Source organism: Miniopterus schreibersii (assembly GCF_964146895.1).
Source record: "Miniopterus schreibersii genome assembly, chromosome: 6".
Classification (NCBI taxonomy): Eukaryota; Metazoa; Chordata; class Mammalia; order Chiroptera; family Miniopteridae; genus Miniopterus; species Miniopterus schreibersii.
In genome coordinates this window covers 55,900,614-55,926,841 of record NC_138107.1, presented here as the reverse complement: position 1 = coordinate 55,926,841, position 26,228 = coordinate 55,900,614, and the positions used below count along the sequence as shown (strand labels likewise).

General features: G+C 43.4%; 1 protein-coding gene across 1 annotated transcript; it reads left to right on the top strand.

Moving 5' to 3' along the window:
• Positions 1-493: 493 nt before the first annotated feature.
• SLC22A16 (solute carrier family 22 member 16) lies at positions 494-25,823 on the top strand (the record flags this gene model as incomplete). Its single annotated transcript, XM_081140056.1, has 8 exons — positions 494-546; positions 6,134-6,613; positions 10,571-10,688; positions 12,347-12,878; positions 15,884-16,011; positions 18,311-18,420; positions 19,701-19,800; positions 25,616-25,823. The coding sequence occupies 8 exons, from the start codon at positions 494-496 to the stop codon at positions 25,754-25,756; spliced, it is 1,662 nt and encodes a 553-aa protein (XP_080996182.1). The 3' UTR covers positions 25,757-25,823.
• Between the last annotated feature and the right edge of the window lie 405 nt (positions 25,824-26,228).

Below are 26,228 nucleotides of genomic sequence, written 5' to 3'. Positions count from 1 at the left end.
CCAGAAAGGTGCCCACGAAACCGGCGCCGCAGGCGGCTGCCCCGCGCAGGTCCCAAGGCCGCGGCCCAGGGCGCGCGCTTCCGAGACGCGGCGGGCTCGCCTCGCGCAGCCGGGCTCGCCTCTCCCCGACCCCGGGCTTCTTCCCCAGGGCTACCGCGAGGACGCGAGAGTAAGGGCGGGGCGGCGGGTTCCGGGGCACCGCGCTGGGGAACAGGCCCGGCGGCGGGAGAAGTCGAGGCTGCCCCAGGGGCCGGGGTGCGCGAGCACGTGGCCGACGGGGAGGGGGAGCCGGCCCCGCGCGCGTTCCGAGCGCTTGCACACGCAGGGGCGCAGAAGGCGGCGGGCCCCGCGCGTGGCTGGAGGGGGCGCGCGGTGGCGGCGGCCTCGGGGGTCGCGGGGGCCTCGGCGCCCGGCGGGGCGGGGCTCCCCAGTCCCGGCCGCTGCGTGAGCTCCGCGCGTCCGGCCTCCGAGCGCAGGGCGCGGCCGCCGCACCATGGCGTCCCGCGACTTGGAGCTGATTTTTGACCGCGTGGGGCACTTCGGCAGGTAGGGAGTGGGGTGGGGTGGGGCTGGGGAGCGAGGACAGCCTAGGGGGGCGGCAACCACGTGAGTGGAGGTGTCGGTGGGGTCTGTTTCTTTCCGTTGCAGTGGGGTTCTTGCGCTGCGCTCGCCATCTGAAAACACCTCCACCCCAAGTGTCCCAGGGGAGTCGGGAGGCCCGGGTCCAGACTCTCACTGCCGAGGGACCTCCCCACAGCGAGGAGACTGGCCTTGGGGTACCCGTCGGGAATGGTGGCTTCGGGGCAGGTGGGACCTGGGGCGCGCTCTGCGGGAGCTGAGGTCGGGAGGCCCAGCCCGAGGGCCAGGAGCGCCTGTGCCTGGCCGCCGGTCTCCAATCCGCCAAACCGTCTCCTCTTTCAGTTCCCGAGACGACTGCTGCCCCGCCCCGTGGCGCCCGGGGTCTCTCTCTGTGCCTGGCAGGTACCGCCCCAGAAACAACCGTTAGTCGAGTTTGTTGCCATTTATAGAAACCTCGTAAGTGCCAGGTACACTGTGCTGGGTATAGAAACCTAGTATATACCCGGTACGCTGTGCTGGGTGGTAACACACAGTGCTTCGTTTGATGGCCGCTGCGATCTTGCAAAGGAGGTGTTCAAATATTTCCATGATTGGGAAGCAGGCTGATAGGGCCAAAGATCCACAGCTGCCCCCTGGTGGGACCTAGGTTTAACCTTTGTACACTTGGCACCCTCTTTTCATTTGTTAGACTAATTTTTAAAAATTTAAAAATTCATTCATTCATTCGACCCAGCCTGTTTTGGGAGGAGGGGAAGCTGGGCGAGGGGCCACACAGCAGGCTGGTCAGAGATTTGGAGCTAAGTCTGAACCTGGCCTACCACTTACCTCTAGGGTGATTCTGGGGATATTGTGTCTCAGTTTTCTATCCACAAAATGGGAATCAGAATCCCGAACCCGCCTTTCCCAGGTTTTTAGTGAAGAAATAAATGACGCGGTGCTGCTCTTTGAGGTGGAGAGCTTCACACGTTTTGGTTATGATTCCCAGTGTCCGCAAAAGGGAAGCTACCCAGCTCTCCCCTGCTTCCCCCATTATCGATGCTCAACTGTGCGGAGCTCTGTCATCAGCACATCTTACCTTATTTAATCTTCACTACAGCCCTATGAGATTAGTGTCACTCTCATTTTACCCATGAGAGAACTTGGGCATGTGCCTGAATCACAGATCTAGGAATAGAGCAGACTTGATGTCCGTTGGCCTCCACAGCCCACACTCTCAACCATGATGCTCTCCTAGTACCAACCCTGGTACTAGGCCAGGCCCTTTATATCTTTCTTTCTTTCCTTTTTTTTTTTTTTTTAGTATATCTTTATTGATTTCAGAGAGAGGAAAGGAGGGTGAGAGAGAGAGATAGAAACATCAATGATAAGAGAGTCATTGATCGGCTGCCTAGCCCGCAACCCGGGCATGTGCCCTGACCAGGAATCGAACCCCGAACGCCTGGATCCCAGGTTGATGCTCAACCGCTGAGCCACGCCTGGCCGGGCTCTTTATATCTTATCTCATTTTAGCCATCTGGAAGCAGGAAGCCTGAGGTCCAGTCCTGGCTCTCCCATGTGTTAACTATATGGTTTGAGCATTATATTTATTACTTCCTCATCTGTATAAAGGAGGTAATAATAGTACTACAAATGCTTGTTATAAGGACTCCACATGCAGGTAATAATAGTACTACAAATGCTTGTTATAAGGACTCCACAGTAGCCCTATGAGGTAAGAGGTGATAATCCCATTCCTTCTCCATGGGTTATCTGGGGACCCAAGTGGGCGAGGCTATTCCACCATCCACTGCTTGGGGCGCCCTTTCTGCTGCTGTCCTTGACCTCACCCACATGGTCGAATGTAGCTCACCACAGTGGGAGAAGGGGAGAATGGATTTTGGGAGACGGTTCTTAGCCGGCCACAAAAGTGTATGCAAAACTCTTTTTTATTCAGTAAGTTCTCAGTATCACAGCTATTATTGTTACCTGAGCCTCCATCCTGGTGGGAAAGGTTGATAGTGAAAGCGGCTGGTAAGAAGGAAAAGGGTAACACGCCAGCGTTTACAGCAGAAGGTTCGAAAACGGTGTCACGGTAACACGGTACCCCTATTTTCTCTGGTATTTGCTGTAATCAGTCTCCTTATGTTTATAAATAGAAAGGGAGGTTATTGTGTATCATTAGCCTTCTCTTAAGGAAACCTAGTGAAAGTATTAGGTAGAGATCCCTAATCATCTTTCATTTCTCATTAGTCCTTTCTCGGGTGAGGAAGCACTATCCTAACCACCTTTAAGGGAGGAAAGCAGGACACCTCAGAATAATTAAAAAGCAATTCCTGGACTTGTCCTGAAATTATATTGAAGTTCCATAAACTTCACAGCTTAAGCCCCGTGTGAGAGGGAATTGAGGAAACTGAGGTTCAGGCTTCTGTGTTGGGAGGATCTAAGAACCCGGATCCCTGAGTTGTCCTGGGGTAAGGGGAGATATGGTTTAAAATGTCAGACTTGGACTGTGGAGCCTGTGGCTGACTTGCATCTGGGTTTTTCTTTAAAATATGAACCTTTTTTTGGCTCTTCTTTTTTGGCTTTCCTTTATGAACATCATAATAGCTAACACATGCACCTACAGTGTGCCACATTGCTTTACATGTATTAAGTCTTTCCATTCCCACAACAGCCCTTTTTTTCAGATGAGGAAACTGAGGCACAGCAAAGTTAAGGATCTTGCCCAAAGCCCCAGATGGTAACAGAGTCAAGATTCAAACCTTGGCCGTCTGGCTCAGGAGTCCATGCTCCTAACCACAGTGAAGTATCATCTGTTATGCTTCTTTATACAGAATGATATCAATCTAGGACTGAAAGTTTTTTAACCCATCACCCAGATTTCCAGGGAGCTCTGGTCACCTTTGCGTTTCCTTGCATCTGGGTTTTCAGCTTATTGTGTCTTTTTTTCATACTTGTGTCTCTCAGCTGTGGGCACAGTGCTGTGTTGTATCTATAGGTCTATTAGGTTGGACACATGGATGACACCTGATGGACAACAGTCTTTGTAAGGGAGAATGATATGTTAGAATACTAGACACCCAAGGAAGTAGGGTTTTCTTTTTTCAAGAAGTTATTCTTGCAAAAGAGAAAGGGAAGTTTAAATTGAAAGAATGCTCAGGATCTTCTAGAAAATAGAACACATATTTATGTGAACTAGCATGGCTTTTGGGGATTTCTAAGTGTTTATAATTTCTGTAATATAAAGTATGAAGGTGTGAAGTAAGCTTACAGTCATCCCTAAGAACATTTTTGTATGTCATGCCAAGGAGTTTGGATATTAGAAAGATCAGAATAGAAGGTGCATTGGAGGGGCAGGAGTTGGGGCAAGGAGACCAGAGAAGACTTAGGTAAGAGCCCAGGTGGGAGATAATATGGGTATGGACTAAGTTAGGGGGAGTATGAGCACGGAGGTCGGGACAGTTTTAATAGGTGGATTGCATGGTCATTTTCCCAGGGGTACCTTTTCTGAAAAATAGAGCTGGCTTCTATTAGTCCTGAGGACTCAAGCCTTGGGCTCCATGCTCTTCTCTTGGCTGCTCATCCCAAAGAGATCATAAGAATAGTAATCTGTGTCTTCCCCCTCAGCTTCATTGCTAGAAGAAAGACAATTCCTGTCCGCTTTTTGCTTTGTGTGTTTTTTTTTGCTATCCCAGGCCAGCACCAGATATAGGGTTCAACTTTGACGTTGTGGCCAGCACCCCCGTCTGTGGTGTCCTGATAGCCACAACACTTTAAGTTGATTCCATTTCACTTGTTACTTACCTACATGAGGTTGTATGAGAGGTGAGGAATGGTGGCCACTTAACCAGTTGGGCAGCCATCCCTAGGACTTGGGGAGGTTGCCAACATCACAACTGCAGTGTTATTGGTGGGAAGCTCTCAGTGTTCCCAACAGTTGCCAGTGGGAGTGGGCTTCTTGCGATGTCACGAGAAAAGGAATTTTTTGAGGCTCACACCGGGGAATGAGTGTGGTGTTTGTTTGTGTGGAATTAGATCCCTGAGTTTCCAAGGTCCGCTTGTCCCTCCATCCTGCCGTGGAAGAAGTCCAGCTGTGTGTTCAGCAGAACTAGGATTAAAGCCGTTGCCCAGAGTTTCTGCTCCATGTTTGCGCAGTCCAGCCCAGCGTCAGGCGAGCTTAGTTTGTGCTCCCAGGTGCAGTCCATAGTGTGCGGGGTCCACATGGCCATGGGCCATTCCGCTTCGAGGGCCACATGGCTGTGGAGGGAACACGGGTGAGTGCAAGGAAGCAGGAGAGAAGCCAGAGGAGCAAGAGTGAGCGAGCTCCTTCGTCTGGGGATTTTAGCCTCCTGAGATTTTGTGAGCTCGCGGAGGCTCCACCCTGCTAGCCAGTTACCTTTGTTTCCAGGTTAGGAAGTCCAGCTCACCCTCAAAGAGTAGAGTAGGAATCAAGCTCTACCTCCTGTGTAGGGGGAATATCTGCAGATATTAGTTGGAATTCTAAGAAAGATTTGTCTCTTTTCTCATTTTTATTTATTCAACCATTTATTTGTATCAGTATGGTCTATTTGTCAGGATTCCCAGAGAAACAGAAGCAATAGGATGTATGTGTATAGATGTATATATGTATATAGGTATTGGTAAGAGGAGATTTATTATAGCACTTGGTTCATGAGATTATGTAGGCAAGCAGTCCCACAATGTGCCATCTGCAAGCAGGGGACTCAGAAAGGCCAGTGGTGTAATTTAGTCCAAGTCCAAAAGCCTGAGAATCAAAGGGCTGATGGTGTAAGTTCTGGTCTGAGTCTGAAAATCGATGAGCCAGGAGCACCAATGGATGAGTGCAGGAGAAGATGGATGTCCCAGCCCAAGCAGAGAGGGTGTGTTTGTCCTTCCTCCGTGTTTTCGTTCTATTCAGACTCTTAACAGATTCCTTACTCAGTCTACTGGTTCAAACGCTAACCTCCTCCAGAGACACCCTCACAGATACATCCAGAAAGAGTGTGTTACCAGCTCTCTAAGTATCCCTTGGCCCAGTCAAGTTGACACATAAAATTGTCACAGTATAAATTCACATATTTATTTTATACTTTGGTATACTATGCTATTTCTTTTGTTGCTCAAATTGTTTCAGCTTTGTCCTTCTTGAGTTCTTTCAGATTCGTCCCCATGTCCCTTTGAAATGCCCCACCTTTTGTATTTTGAGCACTTCCTTATTTTCTGATATTATAAGGTGATCCAGGTTTATTTTGTATTGTCCCTCTCCTGGTCTTAGAATCAGCCATTTTTCCTGGTTTCTTTTGTTGGAGAATGGTATTTAGAAATCAAGATCTGGGCACTGGGCATGCTTGTTGCTATTGGGGTGTCATTGCTTCCAGGCCCTCTCAACAGAGCTATGTGTATATATATATGTATATATATAATAACTTGTATATAAGGACACATCTCTGATTAGTCTGTATTTATCCATCTGTGTATATATTAAACTAAACATGATAGAGACCATTCATATTTGCTTATATTCTTTTTTAGTCCATAAGCCAGATATAATAACTTGCTTTTCTTCTCTTTTCAGATACCAGATATTTCTCTATTTCACATGTGCCTTCCAGAACATCTCTTGTGGTATCCACTACTTGGCTTCTGTGTTTATGACAGTGCTCCCCAGCCATACCTGCAGCCCCCCTGGCAACGTGAGTCGGGTTCTTTTCCAAAATGTCTCTCATTGGAGGTTGGACGACATCTGGAACCGGTTTGCACCGGGTGATGAAGATCATATTGTAGTGCAGCTACAGGACGGTGAGATCTGGGAGCTCGAAAGCTGTGTCAGATTCCGGAGAGATAACAAGTCGAGTTTGAACTATGATTATTATGGCCATAAAAGTGGCTTTAGTTGCTTAGATGGCTACCTCTATGATAGTAGCAAATGGGACAGCACCGTGGTGACTCAGTGGGATCTGGTCTGTAACCGAAAATGGTTTGCAAGGATGATCCAGCCCACATTTATGCTTGGAGTCCTGCTGGGAGCGCTGATTTTTGGCTACTTTTCTGACAGGTAAAATGAAATACTTAGCATTGTTGTTTGGTGTAGGGTTTATTTTCCCATCTGATTTTCTTAGGGGACAGGGAATTATGTTCAAAGCTTTAGTTATTTTTATGCTTCCTATCTAAATATTTACCTCTTTGCTGATCTGTTAAATAACATTCACAAAATAACATAGTAAGAGGATGGGTTCTGAAGCCAGTCTGCCTGTGTCCAAATCCTGGTTCTAATTAGCTGTGGCCCCTGAGCAAATTGCATAACCTGTCTTTTAGAATCTTGTTTGTAAGCCGAAGATGAAAATAATAGCACTCACCCCAAAGGGTTATTATTGTAAAATGAATACAGAAAAAGTACTTTGAACATATAACCACTCAACAGATACTGTTATTACTTTGAATATTTTTGTTGTTGTTGACAAATAGACTTGTTCTTTAAGAGGTGTAGCCTGGTTCTGCACAAAGACTTCAAATACTGGAATTATCAGGCATAGATCGTAAAGCAACTATGTTTACTGTTCTTTAAGAAATAGAAGACAGGTTTTAAAACATTGATAGAAGTCTGGAAATTTTATTTTTAAATGACATAGAATTGAAGAATAACTACCTAGAACATCAAGAAATTTAAAGAAAAGTGACCAACAAACTTCCTGGGTACTTTTAATCTGTTATATACAGCTAGTGAAAGAATTGGTAAAATGGATGGTAGCTAAGAAAAAAGTATCAATTATAAAACTCAGAGAGACAAAGAGTTGGAAAATATGAGAGATTAAAATTCATAGAGGCAGAGGAATAAGGTATGGAACATATTTAGTATTAGAAACTAATCAGTGGAAGTTACCACATTAACAGATTAGAGGAAAAACTTCTTATCACCAACTTAGTAAACAGGAAAAGCATTTAATAAATTTCAAAATACATTTATGATAAAAACGGAAAACAGAAGAATGTCCTTAACCTGATAACAGGTGTCTACAAAAAGATCTACCATGCACATCTTTTTGTTTTGTTAATCCTTACCTGAGGATATTTTTTCCATTAATTTTTAAAGAGAGTGGTGGGGTGGAGTTTAAAGAGAGTGGGAGGGAGGGAGAAAGGGAGGGAGAGCAAGAGAGAAATATCAATGTGAGAGAGAAACATAGATTGGTTGCCTTCTGAATGCACCCCAACCGGGGCTGGGGATCGAACCTGCTACCCAGGTACGTGCCCTTGGCAGGGAATCAAACCCACAACCCTTTGGTGCTTGGGCTGATGCTCCAACCACTTAGCATCACTGGTCAGGGCTCTATCATGCACATCTTAATTGTGAAATGTTAAAAGCTTTTCCTCTGAGATCAGGAACAGACAAGATGTATGAAACCCCACTGCCGCTTAGTATTGTACTGGAGATTCTAGCTAGTACTACAAAGCAAAAGAGAGAAAGAAAAAGAGAGAGGGAGGAGAGGGTAGGAGAAAGATAAAGAAGAAGAAGAAGAAGAAATCATTATTTGTAACCATTACAATGCTGCATATCCCTCTGCAGAAACACACTGCAATACATGTGTCTTTGATGTGGTTAAAGGATGTTTGGGTTGTTTGCAGTGCCCAGCTGTTAGGAACAATATTGTAGGAACACTCTTTTTAAAAAAATGTGTTCTTATTGACTTTAGAGAGAGGAAGGAAGAAGGAGAGAGAGATAGAAACATCAATGGTGAGAGAGAATCATTGATTGGCTGCCTCCTGCACACCCTCTGCTGGGAATCAAGCCTGCAACCCGGGCATGTGCCCCGACCCGGAATCAAGCCGTGATCTCCTGGATCATAGGTCGATGCTCAACCACTAAGCCATACCGACCGGGCTCTTAATGGTATCTTTTGATGGACATGAATCAATTGTATTTATCCCTTCTTTCATGGTTAGTGCTTCCTGTAGCTTAAAAAAAAGTCTTCCCTTCCTTCCATTAGATTATGAAAAAATATTCTGTATTATTTTCCTAAAGTTGTATAGTTTTGCATTTCACATATGTGCCTTTAATCCCCTGGAACTGAGTTTGTAATGTAAGTTATGAGAAAGGGACTCCAGCTGTATTTTCTTCTATATGGTTAGACAGTTGCCCCAGCACCACTTACTGGTTCTTTTCCTGCTGATGTGCAATGCCTTATTTGTTCCATATGTATGGCTATGAATATACTAGTCTGTTTCCGGGGTCCTCTAAGGGACCATCGATCTCTTTGTTTAATGATATATCTATTTCCTTAATGATTTGATTCTTGAAGTTTGTCTTTTTCTCCATAGAGCGTTTACAAGCTTTTTGTTAGATTTATTCATATTCAGTTCACAGCTTTAAGTTATTGCAATGGCATTTAAAAATTTTTTATATTTGTTACTGGTCTACAGAAATATAATTAATTTATATATATATTGATAATATGTCCAGCCACCTCATTAAATGCTCATTAATTCTAATAATTCACCTGTTGGTTGGAATCTCAGGACTGTATTCTTTTGCCTTAAAAGTATTTGCCAGAGACAACTCACAGGGAGAAAATATTTACAAGTCTTATATCTAATAAAGGCCAGTATCCAGAATACGTAAATAACTCTTAAACTCAACAATAAGGAGACAATCCCATTTAAAAATGGGCAAGGGATTTGGATAGCTGTTTCCCTAAAGAATATATACAAATGTCTAATAAGCACATATAAAAATGCTCACCATCATTAATCACTGGGGAAATGTAAATCAAAATCACAATGCGATACCACCGCATACTCACTAGGATGGCAGTAATAAAAAAGACAATAACAAGAGTTGTGGAGCATATGCAGAAATTGGTACCCTCATATGTTGCCAGCAGGACTGTAAAACAATCCAAAGGGCAGCCACTTTGAAACAGTTTGGCAGTTCCTCAAAAAGTTAAAACATAGAGTTATCATATAACCCAGCAATTTTAGTCTTTGGTGTATACCCGAGAGAATTGAAAACATAAATTCACATAAAATCTTGTTCAGGAATGTTCCTGACATCATTATTCATAATAATCAAAAAGTGAAAAAATCCAAATGTCCAACTGATGAACAGATAATCAAAATGCAGTAGATCCATACAACGGAATGTCAGTCGGAAACAAGACTGAGGTGCTGATACATACTACAACATGGATGGGCCTTGAAGTCGTAATGCTAAGTAAATGAAGCCAGACACAAAAGGTCATATATTGTGTGACTGCATGTATATAAAATGTCCAGAAGAGGCAACTCTACAGAGACAGAAAGTAGGTTAGTGGTTGTCAAGGACTGGAGGGAGCAGAGAGTGAAGAGTGATTGCTCCTGGGTGCTGAATTTCTTTTTGGAGTGATGAAAATGTCCTGGAATTAGAAAGTGATGGGAGTTTCACAACTCTGTGTACACACTGAAAACCACTGAACTGTATCCTTTAAAACGCTGATTTTTATGGCATGTGCATTATATCTCAATTTTTAAAATCTGTCAGGAAGATAATCTGTACTTACATGTTTGTTTTTTAGACAAAGAAATACCCTCCCAATTATAAAAACATAGGGCAAGTAAGCTTCTTATTCTACAGAGTGTAGCAAGAGCTCTGTCTTTCAAGGGGCTTAGCAAGAGCTGCTTCAGCCTTGGCGGGCAGCAGGGAAGATGACCGAGCAGATCAGAGAGTGGAAGTCCTGGGAGCAAAAGGGCACATTCTCCCCCACTTCCCCCAAATCCCAGATTCAGAGGTCTTCTGGGGGCCATCCAGAGTGGTCATATGTGTATATTAGCAGCTTAGGTAGAGGCCTCTCCACTAGCAGCTTAGGTAGATTGGGTTCTTGAAGAAATCAAGTATTTACTCATGATTTGCCCAAAATGAATGAATACAATCGAATACATAAGCAATTAAAAATGTCAACACGCACCTTTCATGAATTGGGGTGGGTGTTTAAACTGTCATAGCCATACCTTGCTTCTTCCACTGCTGATTCCTCTTTTCCAGGGTAGGAAGACGACTTGTCTTGTGGTCCACAAGCATCAGCATGTACTTGTTTGGCATAGCAGCGGCGTTCACATTGGATTTTTACAGCTTCATACTTGCACGCTTTCTTCTTGCTGTTGTGAGTTGTGTTTTTCAACCTCTTTAATTCTACGGTAGTGTTTTCACATTAAACCTTAACTCTCTGAGGTGTGCTTATTTGGAATCTAGGGAGAGAGAGCAAGGATTAACCTTTGTTCACTCCCTTGCAGAAGTTTTTTTCTGTGGACTATTAATGCCCTCTGTTTAGAATGGAACTCATTAAAATGAAAAATTGTTGCTTACTAGGCAGAAACTCTTTATTTTATTCTATGCCTGGCACTTGATCCACATTCCACAATTACTACAGCATTATTTTATTTCTGAGCAATTAATTATATTGGTTGAGTCAGGCCCTGCATGTATGAGCCAAACAGACAAGGTTAAGGTATATTGTTAAGAAAGCCAGTAAGAATGAAAACAGGAAGGCATTAGGCCTTTATGTTATGAAGAACGGGGGAGTCTCGTGGAAAAGGCAGGAGTTTAAATACAGCTTTGTCATAATTGGCTCCCTAGCTGTGTGACCGTGGGAAACTGTTACCCTCTTTGAACCTCAGTCTCTAAACGAAGCTCTAGAAAATCATACCTGCTTCACAGGGTTGTTATCAGGATTCAGTGGGATTAAAGTAAACACCTGCGGTACAGCAACCCGGCAAGGGGCAGGCACTCCATGCAATGGGGATTGCCACTGGGAGCAGCCAGCTAGTGAGGATGTGGTTCCCACACTTGGTGAGGCTTTCAGACGGGTTCCAAATTTCCAAACAACAGCAGCAGTGATTCTGTTTGAAGGTCACTGATCAAGGATAATGGAGTGAAGCTTTTAACTGCAGGAAGAGCTTGTAATCTTGCATTTACATTCCTCACCAACAGTGCACAAGGATTCCAGTTTCTCTGCATCCTTGCTAACACATTTTCTGTTTTTTTGATAGTGGCCATATTGATGGCCATGAGATGGTATCACACTGTGATTTTGATTTGCATTTCCCTAATAATTAGTGATGTCGATTGGCCATTCACATACCATATTTGGAGAGATCCCTGCTCTTTGCTTGCTCATTTTTGAATTGGATTGTTTAATTGTTTGTTGAGGTTTTAGAAGTTCTCTATATATTCTGGATAATTTTCTCTTATCAGATATGTGGTTTGCAAATAATCTCATTCCGTAGGTTGCCGTTTCACTCTAGTGATGGCGTCCTCTGATGCACAGAAGTTTTAAACATTCATGAAGTCCCAATTTATCTGTTTTTTATTTGTTGCCTGTCCAAAATAAAGTTTTAGCCAAATCTTTTTTCTTCCCACTAGTTACCATAACTTTTTGTACCTGTTTAAAAATTAGGATTAATAATTAAGACCTCCTTCATATAGATAAATTGACATGTACACTTACAAGGAAATGAGAAATAAATTCACAGTGTAAAGGAATATTTAAATGCAGCAAAAGGTAGTGCCTAACATTTATCTGTAATAGCCTCTCAAGTTTTGCGGTTGAGAGTGGAGAAGGTGGAGGAGGCTGGAAGGACCCCATGGAAAAATGAAGGATAGATCGGATTAAATGCCCTTTTATAAATGTGATACGGGTTCCAGAAAACAATTCTTTGGCATTTTCTTTCTTGCCTACATGTCATTTGTGGGGAGATGAGACCCCGCCGTAGTATAAATGTGGCCTTCAGTCTGGATTGCCCTCCCCTTCTTGTTCCTCAGGTTGCGAGCGGCTACCTGGTGGTGGCGTTTGTCTACGTGACAGAGCTTGTGGGCATGCGGGCTCGGACGTGGGCCTCCATCCACATGCATTCCTTTTTTGCGATCGGAACCATGGTGGTGGCGTTGACGGGCTACATGGTCAGGACCTGGAGGCTCTATCAGCTCATCCTCTCCTCAGTGACCATCCCCTTTGTCTTCTGCTGTTGGATGCTCCCGGAGACACCTTTCTGGCTTATTTCAGAGGGAAGATATGAAGAAGCACAAATAGTGGTTGATCAGATGGCCAAGTGGAATCGGGCGAGCACCTGTCAACTGTCAGAACTTTTATCACTGGATCGATACGGTCCTGCTGGTAGTAAGGCTCCTGTAGCTACCGAGCAAAACCTACTAGATCTGTTTTATGACTGGAATATTGGAACAAGAACACTTATTGTTTGGCTGATTTGGTTCACGGGGTGTTTGGGATTCTATGTCTTCTCCTTGAATTCTGTTAATTTAGGAGGCAATGAATATCTAAACCTCTTTCTTATGGGTAAGTAGTTAAATAATATTCAGGTGTAACAATGAAATGAACTTTCTGCTGTGTCTTTAGTGTGTTTTTATTGTCTTTTTTCCTCCCAGGAGCAATACTGCCAACTCCATGGTTATGGTCTCGTGTAGTGTTATTGGACCATAACATGCATGTACAGGGCCAGGCAAGAGTAGGTTTACAGTTGTTCGTATGGAAAAGAATACAATAATTAATAAAACAGAAATACACTTGGGTACTCACAACTTTAAACTTATTTCTGCCCCACCCTGTATTTTCTTTTTAAAAATGCAAATACTCAGAAGACTTTAGCCCTCTCCCCTTCCTCCCGCTCCCCCCGCGCCCCGTCTCAGGCCTCTCCTCCAAGGGTAACTGCTACACCCGCTGGCTCTGTGCCCGAAACTTTCACGTCTCTTTCCCTGCATTTCCATCTTATTTGTGCAGATGGACGTTTCCTATTTTAATATAAATGAGATCATTCACTGCGTATCGCTCTTGGTAAGCTGTTTTCCTGTCACAGTGGAGTGTGTCTTGGAAGTCTTCTGGTCTCTCTCTTTCTTTGCATGTCCTCCCTAGAAATTTCAGTCAGTAAAATCACGTAAATGCACACGGCTATAATCGATGTCATTGTGGTTCTTCCATTTTGGCAGCAGGTTAAAACTGGCTTCAGATACTGCTGTGATAGCTTGAGGTGTGACTCCCAGGTAAACTAGATTCACTCCAAACATGAGAGAACTAGTAGACATCTATCTGCATTTGTTCATCGAGTCTTAACTTCTGGTCATTTCCATGTAGGCTGCCTGTGTTTGATATTATCCTCAGAAAATCTTGCTTTAAAATTTTTATGCATAGAAATCATTAAATATTTTTCTTGATTACAGCTCAGTAGGTATTGTGAGGGAAGTCATTCTAAGGGAAACCCCCCCCACACACCTTTGCTCTCTTTTTGGGCAAACCAACACGTTTGTAGAAAGAGCCCATTCTATATGTCAGTTTGAGAAGTGAAGCAGAATTCCTAGAACAGAGCAGCATATAGAGGGAGCATGAAGCGGGGATGGGGTGTGGTCTGGGGATGCTTAGGAAAGCTGGAGTTTTAGATCTTTGTGACATGGTTTCTTAATTTTGATGGAGATATAAATTATCATGAAACTGGGCAATCTCATAACTGTAAAATTGTTTCCAAGACAAATCTACATGGCTTTATATTCTCTCTTGTCTTTGATTTCTCATGTCCTTACCCTTTCCAGTGGTCCTCTTGCTGACAGGTATTTCCATGCTGTGAAATTTTTGAACAAGTTTTCACCTTCGGAGATGGTTTGGGGCTGGTGGGAACTTCAGCTCTGGTTTTGTGCCACTTGCTGGTGGTAAATAACCTTTGGGGTTACGTGCAGATGAGAGTGGAATGGGGTCCAAGAGATTAGAGAGATTACATATTAAAGTGAAGAAAGGAATGTCCTAGTCTTAGAAGGGGTGGGCCTCACTGCTTGCCCCATTTCTATCCCAGACATAACCAAGCCAAAAATCAGATGTAATGTCAATATCCTGACGCAACAACTCAAGGAAAACCAGTGTAGTCCACTTTCACTATCTCTTCAGCTTTGCTAGACTCCAGGAGGCTGTCTGGTGGCTTTGCACAGGGTGCTGTACACGGACAGTTCCGAGTCCGACGTGCACGAAGGAAGAGGGGGAGGAAGGCTGCAGGACAGGGGCCTTGGCTCCCCAGGACCTCGCTTCCAGTCCATGAGCTGTCCCTTACTCACCTGGCTCAGATCATTTACTCTTAGTTGTCAAGTAGGGCTAATAATCCAGGCTTACTCCTAGGACGCTCTTTTGAAGATTGCTGTCTTATTTGATCTTGAAAAGTGCTTGATAAACTCTTAAAAACAAACAAAAAAGGGTAGAGTAACAGATGTACCTACTGTCCCAGCCTGGAAGCATGGACCTCACAGCAGTGTCTGTGAAAGGGAGATGTTTCCTCCAGAGCTCTCAAATGGGGCTCAGAACGTTATTTTTTTGCTTTTGTCCGAGCCAGTTTTTTCCTGAGCAGCTGGAACTGAGTTTAATTTCTGATATACTACTAAGAATGCTGACTCAGAAAATATGTGTTCACCCCTGTGATGTGGTCCAGAACCTGTGGGAGACATTTAGACCCAGACGTGCCTCTCCAGGTGCTTGTAAGCAAGCTTCTGTAGATGAATGGACAGATGTACATCACCCCTAAAAGGCAGTGGTCGGTAGTGTCCTGAGATTAGACAGCTGCAGAGGGAGGAAAAGACAGAACTTTGAATTACAAGGAAGATCTGGGCTAGCTCCTTTCCCAAAGGAGGTTGTTGGGTTGACTCAGTTTTGCTGAGATCTTTCTTGCTCCCTGTTTGGCTCTGGGTGATGGAAAATCAAGCTTTTTTGTTCTGGAGCTAGGATTCAAACTTTGGTTCTTCAAGAGAAGGACTTTTATGTCAATTATGGATTCAATTTTTGTTGTGGGGGAGTAAAAAGATATCCAAAATAAAGCCCCCTGTTCTGTAGGTGATTCATATTATATTAAAAATGTTTACTTTTATGTTTAAAATCCACCAAGCAGTTATAGTTTATGTGCTTAGCTGACACTGGATTTTCTACTTTAGTGTCTAAGTTTCAAGTTACTGATACAAAAAGTTCCCCCTAGTTTTTAAGAAACCAAAGATCAGAAATTATCAATGTTATTTATTAATTTCACTTATTTATTCATTCAACAGGCCTGCCCTCCAGGCACCATGCTGTGTCCTGGGGAGCTTACAACTTGGTAGGACAGGTGATAAGTGCTGGGCGTTAGTGCCTTTCCCAGGAAACATCCTCTGGGGAGTTCAAAGTGGTGGGGTTTATTGCCTCTCAAGCAGTTGATGGTTCTTAGAGACCCCTGGAGGCAGATTTACTGCTGATCACTCCTTTTGGAGGATGGGTTATGAGGTGAGGTCCCCTTGCACAGTTGGACACCATGGCTTATGGAGGGCCCTTTTGCTCAATGACAGGTGCAGTGGAAATTCCTGCCTACATTTTCGTGTGCGTGGCGATGGACGTTTTGGGGAGAAAGAGTGTTCTGATCATCTCTCTCATCTCAAGTGCAGTTTTCTGTGGTGTGATTATGGTGATCCCCAAGGTGAGTTATTTAATGTTTTATTTAGGGAATGGTTAGTTATAATAGTGTGATGGGAGATTCTTTAGCTTATTACGGTAAGTATGAAGATCAATTCAGCTATATGGACAGAGTGTATACATAATATTTAACAATATGTTTTCTTAAAAACACACACTCCTCTGTTATATAAGTAGTACATGCTTATTGTTGAACATTTAAGGAAAAAAAAATACATTAAAAAAATGCCCATCATCCCACTTCCCAGAGATGGCCAATGTTGTTTTTGTAAACACATTAATCTTGAGTGAGGAAAGTAGGTACCTCCCAGCAATTATCATCTTCAACATTTATTCATTCAACAAAGGTCTATCCGGCATCTGTTTTGTGCCAGGTGCTGTTCTAGGTGCTGAAGACACACAGTAAATCAAGTTTCTGTAAGTATAACAAAGAAAAATCAGGAAGAGGAATAGAAAATGACTGTGTGTGGTGGGGAGCACACCCGAATACTATTTTATTTTATCTGGGGTGGTCAAGGATGTGTGCCTCTCAGAGGAGGTGACATTTGATCAGAAACTGGAAGAGGGAGGGAGCCATCCTTAGGATTGTTCCTATTTAAATAGTCTTGTTTTTCATTGTGGTAGATTAGTAGTTGGCAATTTCTAGTAGGCATAAGCCCCCCGAGGAGCTTGTTTTTAAAAATGCAGTTTCTTAGAAGCACTGCCATAAACTACTGAAATGACTTTCACATTCCCAAAGTTTGGTCAACATCATCTCCTAGAATACCTCTTGTTTCCAGAAGTGCTTCCATCTTCCTCCCAGAATGCTATCAGAGCCTGTATTTTCATTCTCTGTTTGAAAAATATGGTCACTCTAACAGTATTTTACAATACTTTATATAGTTTTTCCAGCGATTATATAATTATTAAGCAATAGTATCTCAACATATAGCACAAGGTATGTTAAGTTTTGTATATTGTTTGACATTAAATTTAAGCTAAGCAAAGACTGCCTTTTGGTGTGACACTGCTTAATATGACACTGCTTAAAATGGTGTGACACTTCATTTAATTATCAGGGTTGGTGAATCAAATGCTTTATGTAACTGAAATTTCCAGGTGGTTGATATACAGCTGATATGAATGCAGTACATCTACTCAGGATGAGGAGGTCTCCGCCAGTTTGAGGGAGCTTCACCTGTTTCTGTTTGTGTTTTTAAGTGGTTTGCAGTGATATTAATTGAGTTGATGGCAGCTGCCTTTGAGCTGGTGAAGATTTAGGGGAACCCCAGAACCTTCAAGATCTGCAGTGGTGATGCCACAGAGTAATGCGGATTTCCAGAAGTAGAGCACTAACCCCTAACCACAAATTTCTCTCTAATAAAATGTCTCCCCAAATGGTAGTGCTAACACAATACATATTTATTTTAAGTCATAGTAATTTATTCAGCAAATAATTACAATAGTAATTAGGGTGACAAGGTGACACTAGCTGCTTTAATAGAGGCATCCCCAAATCTCAGTGACAACACATAAGAGATGTTTATATCTTGCTCATAGGAAGTCTGATGTGTGTGTACCTTGTTGGTAGCAGTGATGGAGTCATTCAGGGACTCAGGTTGACAGAGGCACTGCCATCCTAACACATGAACTCCAAGGTCATCTGTGTCTGAGCACCCAGCTGTCAGATAAGGGGGAGGAGAAGAGATGGAATACAGGAGGTGTTTGTGAGCCACTGCTGGGAGTGACACATTAGGGAAAGCAGAAACGAAGCTGGAGGCACTGAGAGATTTTGCTGTTGAGGAATGCATCAGCCGAAGGGGGCGGGGGTGACAGTCTGTACTAAAAGTCCAGTTATCACTTTCAAATTGTTTTTTGAAGATAATATATAAGCCATGGAGTCACTGCTACAAAGGGCACAATTTGTTTTTATGGCTCTTGGATTTATTCTGCGGGCTCAGTTCCAGAAGTGGGTCAGTTATTGGTGGAACCAGCATGTCTGGACGGATCTTGTTTCAGAGCAGTCTTCCCAAGAGCTTTCTTTCCTTATTTGGTAATTTGAAGTCTCCAAGGCGGGAGGTTGGGGGGGGGGGAGAGTGGGGGGGAGGGCGCATCAAACTTTTCTCTCAACTTCATAAAGATGGAAAGCTTTTGCAGACCATGAGTAGAGTTTACAAAATAAATTCAAACAGAAAAAGAAAAGTCCTCATTGTTCTGAAAAATACTGGAGGATTAAGAAGTTTTAAGTAATAGTTTTCAAGATTTTGTATTTTTCTTTAAAAATATTACTTAGGAGGGTCTCCTTTGCTAATATATTTTTTCAGAATTACCATATTTGGAGTGTGGGGACAGCTATGGGTGGAAAATTTGCCATAGGATCAGCATTTGGCCTCATTTACCTTTACACAGCAGAGCTGTATCCAACCATGGTAAGGTAAGAGTGAGTTACTTTTCTGTTGTTTCCCTATTATCTTTCACTTACCTGTCACTTCATTATATTTGGCATTTGGGTATGAATGCTTTATTTTCATAGGCAGGACTGGAACTCTGAGATACGGGCAAGTTACAGGATGCTAATACTTAATCTGAGGCTTTGTACCTCCATCAGCAAGGATAGTAAAGAAATTGTTTTGAAATAACACTCTGTTATCCTAAAACCAGTTTAAATCTTGAGTATAATTGGCTTACCCCGACTGTCCGTGTGACGCAGGCTAATTTTCTCAGGATGTGTCTCCCGGGGTTCTGATGTCAGTTGTGTTAGGTTGCTAGGGCTGCCATAGCAAAACCCCAAAGCTGGGAGGCTCAAAGAGCAGGACTTTATTTTCTCACAGTTCTGGAAGCTAGAAGTCCTAAGATTAAGGCGTTTGGCAGTTTTGGTTTCTCCTGGGGCCTCTCTCCTTGGCTTAAGAAAAGATACTTATTCACATGAAAAAGGACTTTCTTTCCTTCCTACTAGACATTTTATAAGGTCTCTTTAAATGCTTTTTTAAAAGTAATTTTTTTTTTTTTTTTATCCTCACGTGAGGATATGTTTCTATTGATTTTAGAGAGAGAGAAAGGCAGAGAGAGAGAGAGAAACACCGATGTGAGAAAGAAACATTGATCGGTTGCTTTCTATACTCGCGCCGACCACAGATTGAACCCACGCCTTCGGTGTGTGCCCTGACCGGAATCGAACCCACAACATTTTGGTGTATAGGACAATGCTCCAATCCACTGAACCACTCGGCCAGGGCTAAATACCATTTAAAGAAAAACACATTGAGATATTGTTTGACTTTTTAAAAATAAAATAAAATGTTCCATAGATATAAATGTTTTGTTCTCCCAAATTCCCACTCTCTACCCCAAATTCCTGCTCTAGACGACCGATGTTATCCTCAGTGACAGACTGAATGAGTCTCTATGAGGGCCTCATCTGCATACCAGATGAAGAATGGTTTACCCTTTTTTCCGTCTTGAATTGTCTTGAATCATCTGCATGCTTGTATATACCCCTGTTTCACAGAATGTGGATCTAAATCATGAGTGATTCTTGAAAAATTAAAGTAAAATTATTTCCAGATATATTAAGCCAAGCTTGTTTTATTATATATTCTTTGCTGGAGGGTGGACAGGGGTTACAGGAAGTCGTTCCATCACTTTCTGTGACATCTGTGTTCTACTTGTCTTCCGTTCTTGCTGCTGCGGGTCCTAATTCTCCTCTGTTTTCAGGACGCAGGCCCTAGGGAGTGGCAGCATGGTGTCCCGTGCGGGAAGCATCATAGCCCCGTTCAGCATTTACCTCTCCAGCATTTGGATCTTCATGCCCCAGGTGTTTAATCCGTTCATAGGGCCTTGCTGAAGGAGCAGAGCGGCAGATCAGCCAATTGCCTTCTATATTTTTGTTTACTGGAAGCAACTTTATAATTCAATGATGGGGGTTTGTAGGAACCTTATTAACAGCTCACCGGTTGGTAGGTAGGGTGGTGGCTGCTGTTTTCTTGTTGGCCGATTGCCTTCCATCCAGCGGTGAGCCGAGTATTACACCTCTGCCTGCTGGAGAAGGGCCTCTCCTCGCCCGTGCCAGGAATCTGGGTCCAGGTGGGAGAACTCTGGTCTCTGTGGTTCGCCCTCGCCTCTGCCTTCCCACTGCCTGTCTGCTGCTCAGGGAAAGTTCTGGAAGCTGCCTGGTCCTTGAAGGATTCTGTGGAGCTTGACGGAGAGGTTTGGTATTTGTGGTTTGCACATACAAAAACCGTTTCCTTCTGGCTCTGGTCGTGTGAGCTTTCTGCCTGGCTGTGAAGAGTGAAAGCAGTTATGTTCTGTTTGCAGACTTCCTCGGGGCTGGGAGGTTGGGAAATGATGTGGAGCCCGGTTTAGCTGGGTTTAGTAAGACATTCTGGTGAGGAGGAAGCTGGGAGATTGAGGGGGTGGCGGGAGTAGGGGTTGGGAGGGAGGGGGTGTGGGGGTTGGGGTGGCCCTGGGTCTGTGGCCCTCCCTCCTCCAAGCCACGTCTGGAACATTGCTGCAGCTTTCTCTAGGCTGTTCCCTCGGGCTCCTTCAGTGCTCTTCTTTCGTTTTCTGATTGCCCCTTAAATAGACTCATTCTGTAGGAGCCATCCCAGCAATCTTTCCCACCCCCTGCAGGGGCAGCCTCTCCTAAATTCTGACTTATCTTGCCAGCTGCAAACCCATGTTTCTACCAGGATTATTCTCCTTGGGTGTCTGACGCCAGATTCACTGTTTCCCAAAATGAGCTGGTTGGTGACTTAAATTTCCTCCTCTGTCTCCCACTTTGGATTAGGAGCTAGTGGCCTCCAGCATGACACCTTAGCATCAGCTACTTATTTGTCCTGTTCTTTCCCCCTGTCCTCCCAATCCAGGACACTAAATCATGTTCTCTCTCAAAACCATCCCAGATGACCTGCTTCTGGTTCAATCCCTCATCAACTTCCACCTCCAGGCCTTTTCCCTGCACTCCACCCCCCACCCCAGAATAGTGTGCTGAACCACAGCTCGGCTCCAACTGTCCCCTGACCTTCAGAATAAAACCCAAACTGTGCCTGATTCAATTCAAGCCCTTTCAAGATGGAAGCCTTGCCCATCTAACCTAGTTTGCTTTGGTTCCTCACACACCTCCCCCTCCTCTCCACCCCCCCCCCCAACAACTGCTCTGTAGAGAGTGCTCCTCTCCCATCCCCCCTTGCCAAACTTCCATGTGTCTTTAATTTTATTTTTTTTAAGAGAATAGAAACAGTTTTACATGGACATCCTGTAGCCATGAAAGTGATATTAAAACCAGGAAAACAGGCTAAGTGACTAAATTGGGACCACTGCGTGTACGGGGGAGGCAGGCGTCTGGGGCGTGAGCACTGTTTTGTTGTGGGTGATCAAGAGAGTGATGTGCTTTCTTCATCATTTTTTCTTAAACTGCATTTGTTTGATGCCTCTTTCACACCTAAATCACATTTTATGATAGATATATAGACAGGCATAGACCTTTTTTTTTTTTTTTTTCCTTTTTAAGAGGTAAATCCAAGAACTGTTAGGACTCAAACATCTCACAACCGTGACCTCCATCTGGGACAGCGCCTTGCAGGGCTACCAGAACTGTGAGATGACTTAAGGCAGTGATTTCTTCCCAGTACTTCCATGGAGTCCATGGCCGTTGACCCAACACAGTCCCTCTCTGGGGTCTTCCCAGGCTTCGTGGATAGCAGCTGCCTCGCCAGGCACTTCTGGACGAGGCTGTCCTGGAGCTTGTTTCCAGCTCATCCTCCCGCACTGCCTCTGCCCGATGGCCAGTGGGAGGCCCAGCACTGTGGGACTTTAGAGGAGGCAGTCCCTGTGTGGCCTTTACCGTGCAGAGAAAATTCCACTTCTCCAAATAGGCCGTCCAGATCCAGTGACTCTCCCTTTCCCACGTCTGCACAGCATTTCATGCTTGGCCCTTTCAGTCCCCTGTCACAGGCTGGCCTTATTTGCACATACATCTTTGTGTTCCCAACAGTTAACCTGAACTCCTGCAGGGTAGGACGTTTTATATCCCCACCACTGGGTCCAGCAAAGCATTTCCTTACCTTCTGTGCTACTCTTGTTTAAATTTACTTAATATTTTAAACCAAATAGACTGGTTTTTAAAATGATAACAGTGAAATCATGGGTGTTATACTAGTTATATGTTTTTCTAAAATACACTAACAGAATCTCACAAGAAATAAAACAGAGTGTTTGATACTACTGGAAATCACCTTGCGCACACAGGTGGGTGTCCATCTGTTCTTTGGGAATCACTGGCCTGGCATGAGCAACTTTCATGTTTTAGAGCAGGCATTCAGCCAAGTTTGCTTAATTGGGGTATTGGAATGCCAGTGTCTTTCATTGGCTGTCTGGCTTACACAGGGAGGTGTTTTTGGAGAGTCCACGACCCATTTTTTTTTTTTTTAAATTTTATTTTTGTTTAAAATATTACAGATGTCCCTTTTTCTCCCCAATGACCCGTTCCACCCCGTCCCTTCCCGAGGCCCTCCCCAGTCCCTCTCTCCACCATTGTCTGTGTCCCTGGGTTGTGCATATATGCATATAAATTCTTTGGTTGCTCTCTCCCCTTCCACCCACCTGCCCTCCTCCATCCCTCTGACATTTGTCAGCCTCATCTATGCTTCCATGTCATTGAGTCTATTCTGTTCATCAGTTTATTAAGTTCTTTAGATTCCACATATAAGCGAGATCATGTGATGTTTGTCTTTCTCTGCCTGGCTTATTTCACTTCGCATAATATTCTCCAGGTCCATCCATACTGTCCCAAAGGGTACGAGATCCTCCTTCTTCACAGCTGCATAGTATTCCATGGTGTGAATGTCCCACAGCTTTCTTATCCACTCATCTACTGAGGGGCACTTGGGCTGTTTCCAGATCTTAGCTATTGTAAACTGTGCTGCTGTGAACATTGGGGTACATATATTCTTTCTGATTAGTGTTTCAGGATTCTTAGAATACATTCCTAGGAGTGGAATCACTGGTTCAAAAGGCAGCTCCATTTCTAATGTTTTGAGGAACCTCCATACTGTTTTCCATAGTGGCTGCACCAGTCTGCATTCCCACCAGCAGTGTACTAGGGTTTCCCTTTCTCCACACCCATTTTAAGGTATCAACTTTTCTAGAAGCATCTCTTTGTGATAGCACATTCAATAAATAAAAGATAAAAATGGGAAAGGTGTTTTTTAAAACAATAAGCTGAAATGCACAGAAGATAGATAAATCTATCAAAGCAAACCGCTATAAATTTACTAAAACCAAATAAAGACTTTTCTTAAATGACATCCGCAAGGATCAGTTAAGGACTTGTTAAAAGGGGTTTTTAAATTTTACTTAACAGATACTTAAATAGTGCTTTTGATGTGACAAGCTCTTTTTTAAGTGCTTTACAAAAATTAGTCTTCAGAGAATGCAGATAGTGCTTACTGCTATCCCCATTTTACAGATGGGGAGACTGATGTACAGAAAGTCATTATTAGCCCAGGGTCACACACCGTTAAGGTGGCAGAGCTTAGATTCATACCCAAATACCATGCCGTTTCCCCAGTTAAACCAACCAACGGTACAAAAGGGATTGCAGATAAGTAAGCTCCCCCTCCACCCTGACCCCTGACTGCCCCAGTCCCCCCTTCCCAAGACAGCCTCTCTCAACAGTGCCTTGTGTATGTTTGCAGAAATGTTCTGTGAATGTGCTTCCTCTCGAGACAACTGACGTTGCTTGTTTTTAATGAGTAAAAAAAATAGATTATTCACTTTCTCAATAAGCTGCCTGGAAGCCAGGGTTTTCATTCTGAGGAATGGAAACACTGATCTAGATGATAAGTTTGTATTTCCTCTTTTGAAAGTAAGCACATGGAGATCACTTGTTCTGATGCTTTTATTATCAACCATTATTTTCTAGTAATCTAAAGAAAGTGCACACCTAATTCATATCGTTTTGTATTAGTGCAGTTGGCAGGAGTTTAGTGCATGTTGATTTTGAGCTAACCTGTGTGCTAGGTGCTAAGGAGCAGAGATGAAAGGAACAGCTGCTGTCCTGAGAGACGTCTAGTCTAACGGGAAGGAAGGAGAGCAAACCCAGAGATGACGGCTGTGCGGGGAAATGCGGGGTCATGGGCTTCTAGGAGAGGGCTACCGACCCAGGCTAGGGCCAGTGGGGAAGGCTTCCTGGAGGAGGAGGCCTTTAATCTGTATCTGGAGGGGCCAGTAAGACCCAGCCTGGTGGAGAAGGGAATTCTAGGCAGAGGGAACAGAAAGGCAAAAGGCTCGGAGGGAAAAGCAACCTGGCCAGTTTGGATTTGGATGCACGTGTTATTGCTAATAGCCGGGGTGGGTTGTAGGAGTCAGGAGTTAAGTCTGGAGAGATGGGCAGGGGCTCAGAGGTCAGAAAGCAAGATCATTTGGACTAAAGGTGGGTTTGAGAATGTCACTTTAAAGCCCATTACTGCTTCTAGGTTTTCTCATGTATTTCTAAGATTTAGATTATCAGCCTTCTGTAAGACAAAATAAAAAGCTGACTTCCCAGGTCACGTCTGTTACTGAAGTTGCCTCATATCATGTCACAGTGGCACTGTGTGTTTCATCTTTCTCTTTCTCAGAGGCTGTGAAAGCTCCAAGTATTTAGATTTATCAGAAAAAACATGCCTTGTTATTTTTATGGGCTCTTCCCAGGCAGTGTTTTTTGCTACAAGAATTTAAATTATGTAAGGACAGCACACATTTTTACAGACTGTATAAAGATTTAGTTCTAAAATCCACCCAACATCTTCATAATGGTCAATAGAGAATAAATATGTAGACTTTAATTGTTAATGTGATTTGCATTTTTAAAGACAAACACCTGGTGCTAGTCTAAAAGGTTGCTTTTTATGTGTAGAAATCTGGAAAGTAAAGAAATAGTGAATTTTTATAGGAAGTCAGATGGACGCCCTCTCCAAAGTAGCAATTAGTTTCCATTGCCCTTGTTTTGTTTGCCCTTAAATTCTGTAGGTTTTGGTTCATTGAAACATTCATTCGTGCAAGTGTATATGCATTCATTCATTCCCTATCATATATTGAATGCTGATAGTGTACTGATTATTGGGGCAGGGACAGGGTTGATGAAGACAGTCCCTGACTGTGAGGCCCCAACCCAAGGCTCAGTTTCCGGGTTTCTCCACAAGACTCTGGAGTCTGGGAAAATGGGACGGGGCTATTGATGATAGCCATTCTGACAGATGTGAGGTGATATCCCATTGTGGTTTTGATTTGCATTTCTCTGGTGATCAGTGCTGAGGATCTTTTCATACGTCTTTTTTTTTCTCTGTGTAGCAGCTCCTAGGACAGTGCCTGTAAGAGTAATAATGGAGGCAGTAACTGGGATTTATTAAGTAGGTGCTCCACAGGGGTAATTAATGAATTAATGAGTGATCAGATTAAGCCTAGACAATGGGTTAAAAAACTCCCAGTCCAGCCTAAATAACCAAAGGTCTCACCGCAGAATAAAAATGTCAACTGGTATGTCAAATTCAATTCTATATCCCTCTGAAAAAGGTTCAGAATTATTCTTTGAAGGGTACATTTATTTCTTGATGTGTTACTTAATTACTATTTTTAAAAATTCCTTCTAGTTGCTTGTCGGGATTTTGGCCTTTGTGAGTGGAATACTAACATTCAAACTTCCAGAAACCCTCGGGATGCCTCTGGCAATTACTTGGGAGGATGCTACCACAACCAATAACGCTGATGCTGGAAAAAACAGAAGTGATTAATTCAGGGGATTCTGGTTTAGTGAATAAATGTGCTATGTGTGCTGTCTTGCACCTGAAAAATTGTTTACTTTACTGCCTTTGTATTAGAGAAATATTATTCTCATTTCCTGCATGTCATTTATGTCTTAAAAAATTTTTTTTGTAAGAAAGTTTTAAAATAATTGTTTCGTAAAAGAAATAAAAACTAAGATGAGAATACTCATTTTTTAGACTGCCTTCCGTTGCCACAAAATACTTTTGCATGTTTGTTCTTCTGTGTTGTTGTTTCTCAGCCTTTCCCAATCACCACCTGAGGGAATACCACCTACTCCAGTTTGTATTAGTGTCCCCTTCCATCCCCCAGGGACTGTCAACTGTGAGAGTGTGTTTCTTTTTTTCTTTTCCATAATACTGATATTTAGTTAGTTTTTAATGGCACTTGACTTTTAGCATTATTTTATATTAGTTTCAGGTGTATAGCATAGTGGTTAGA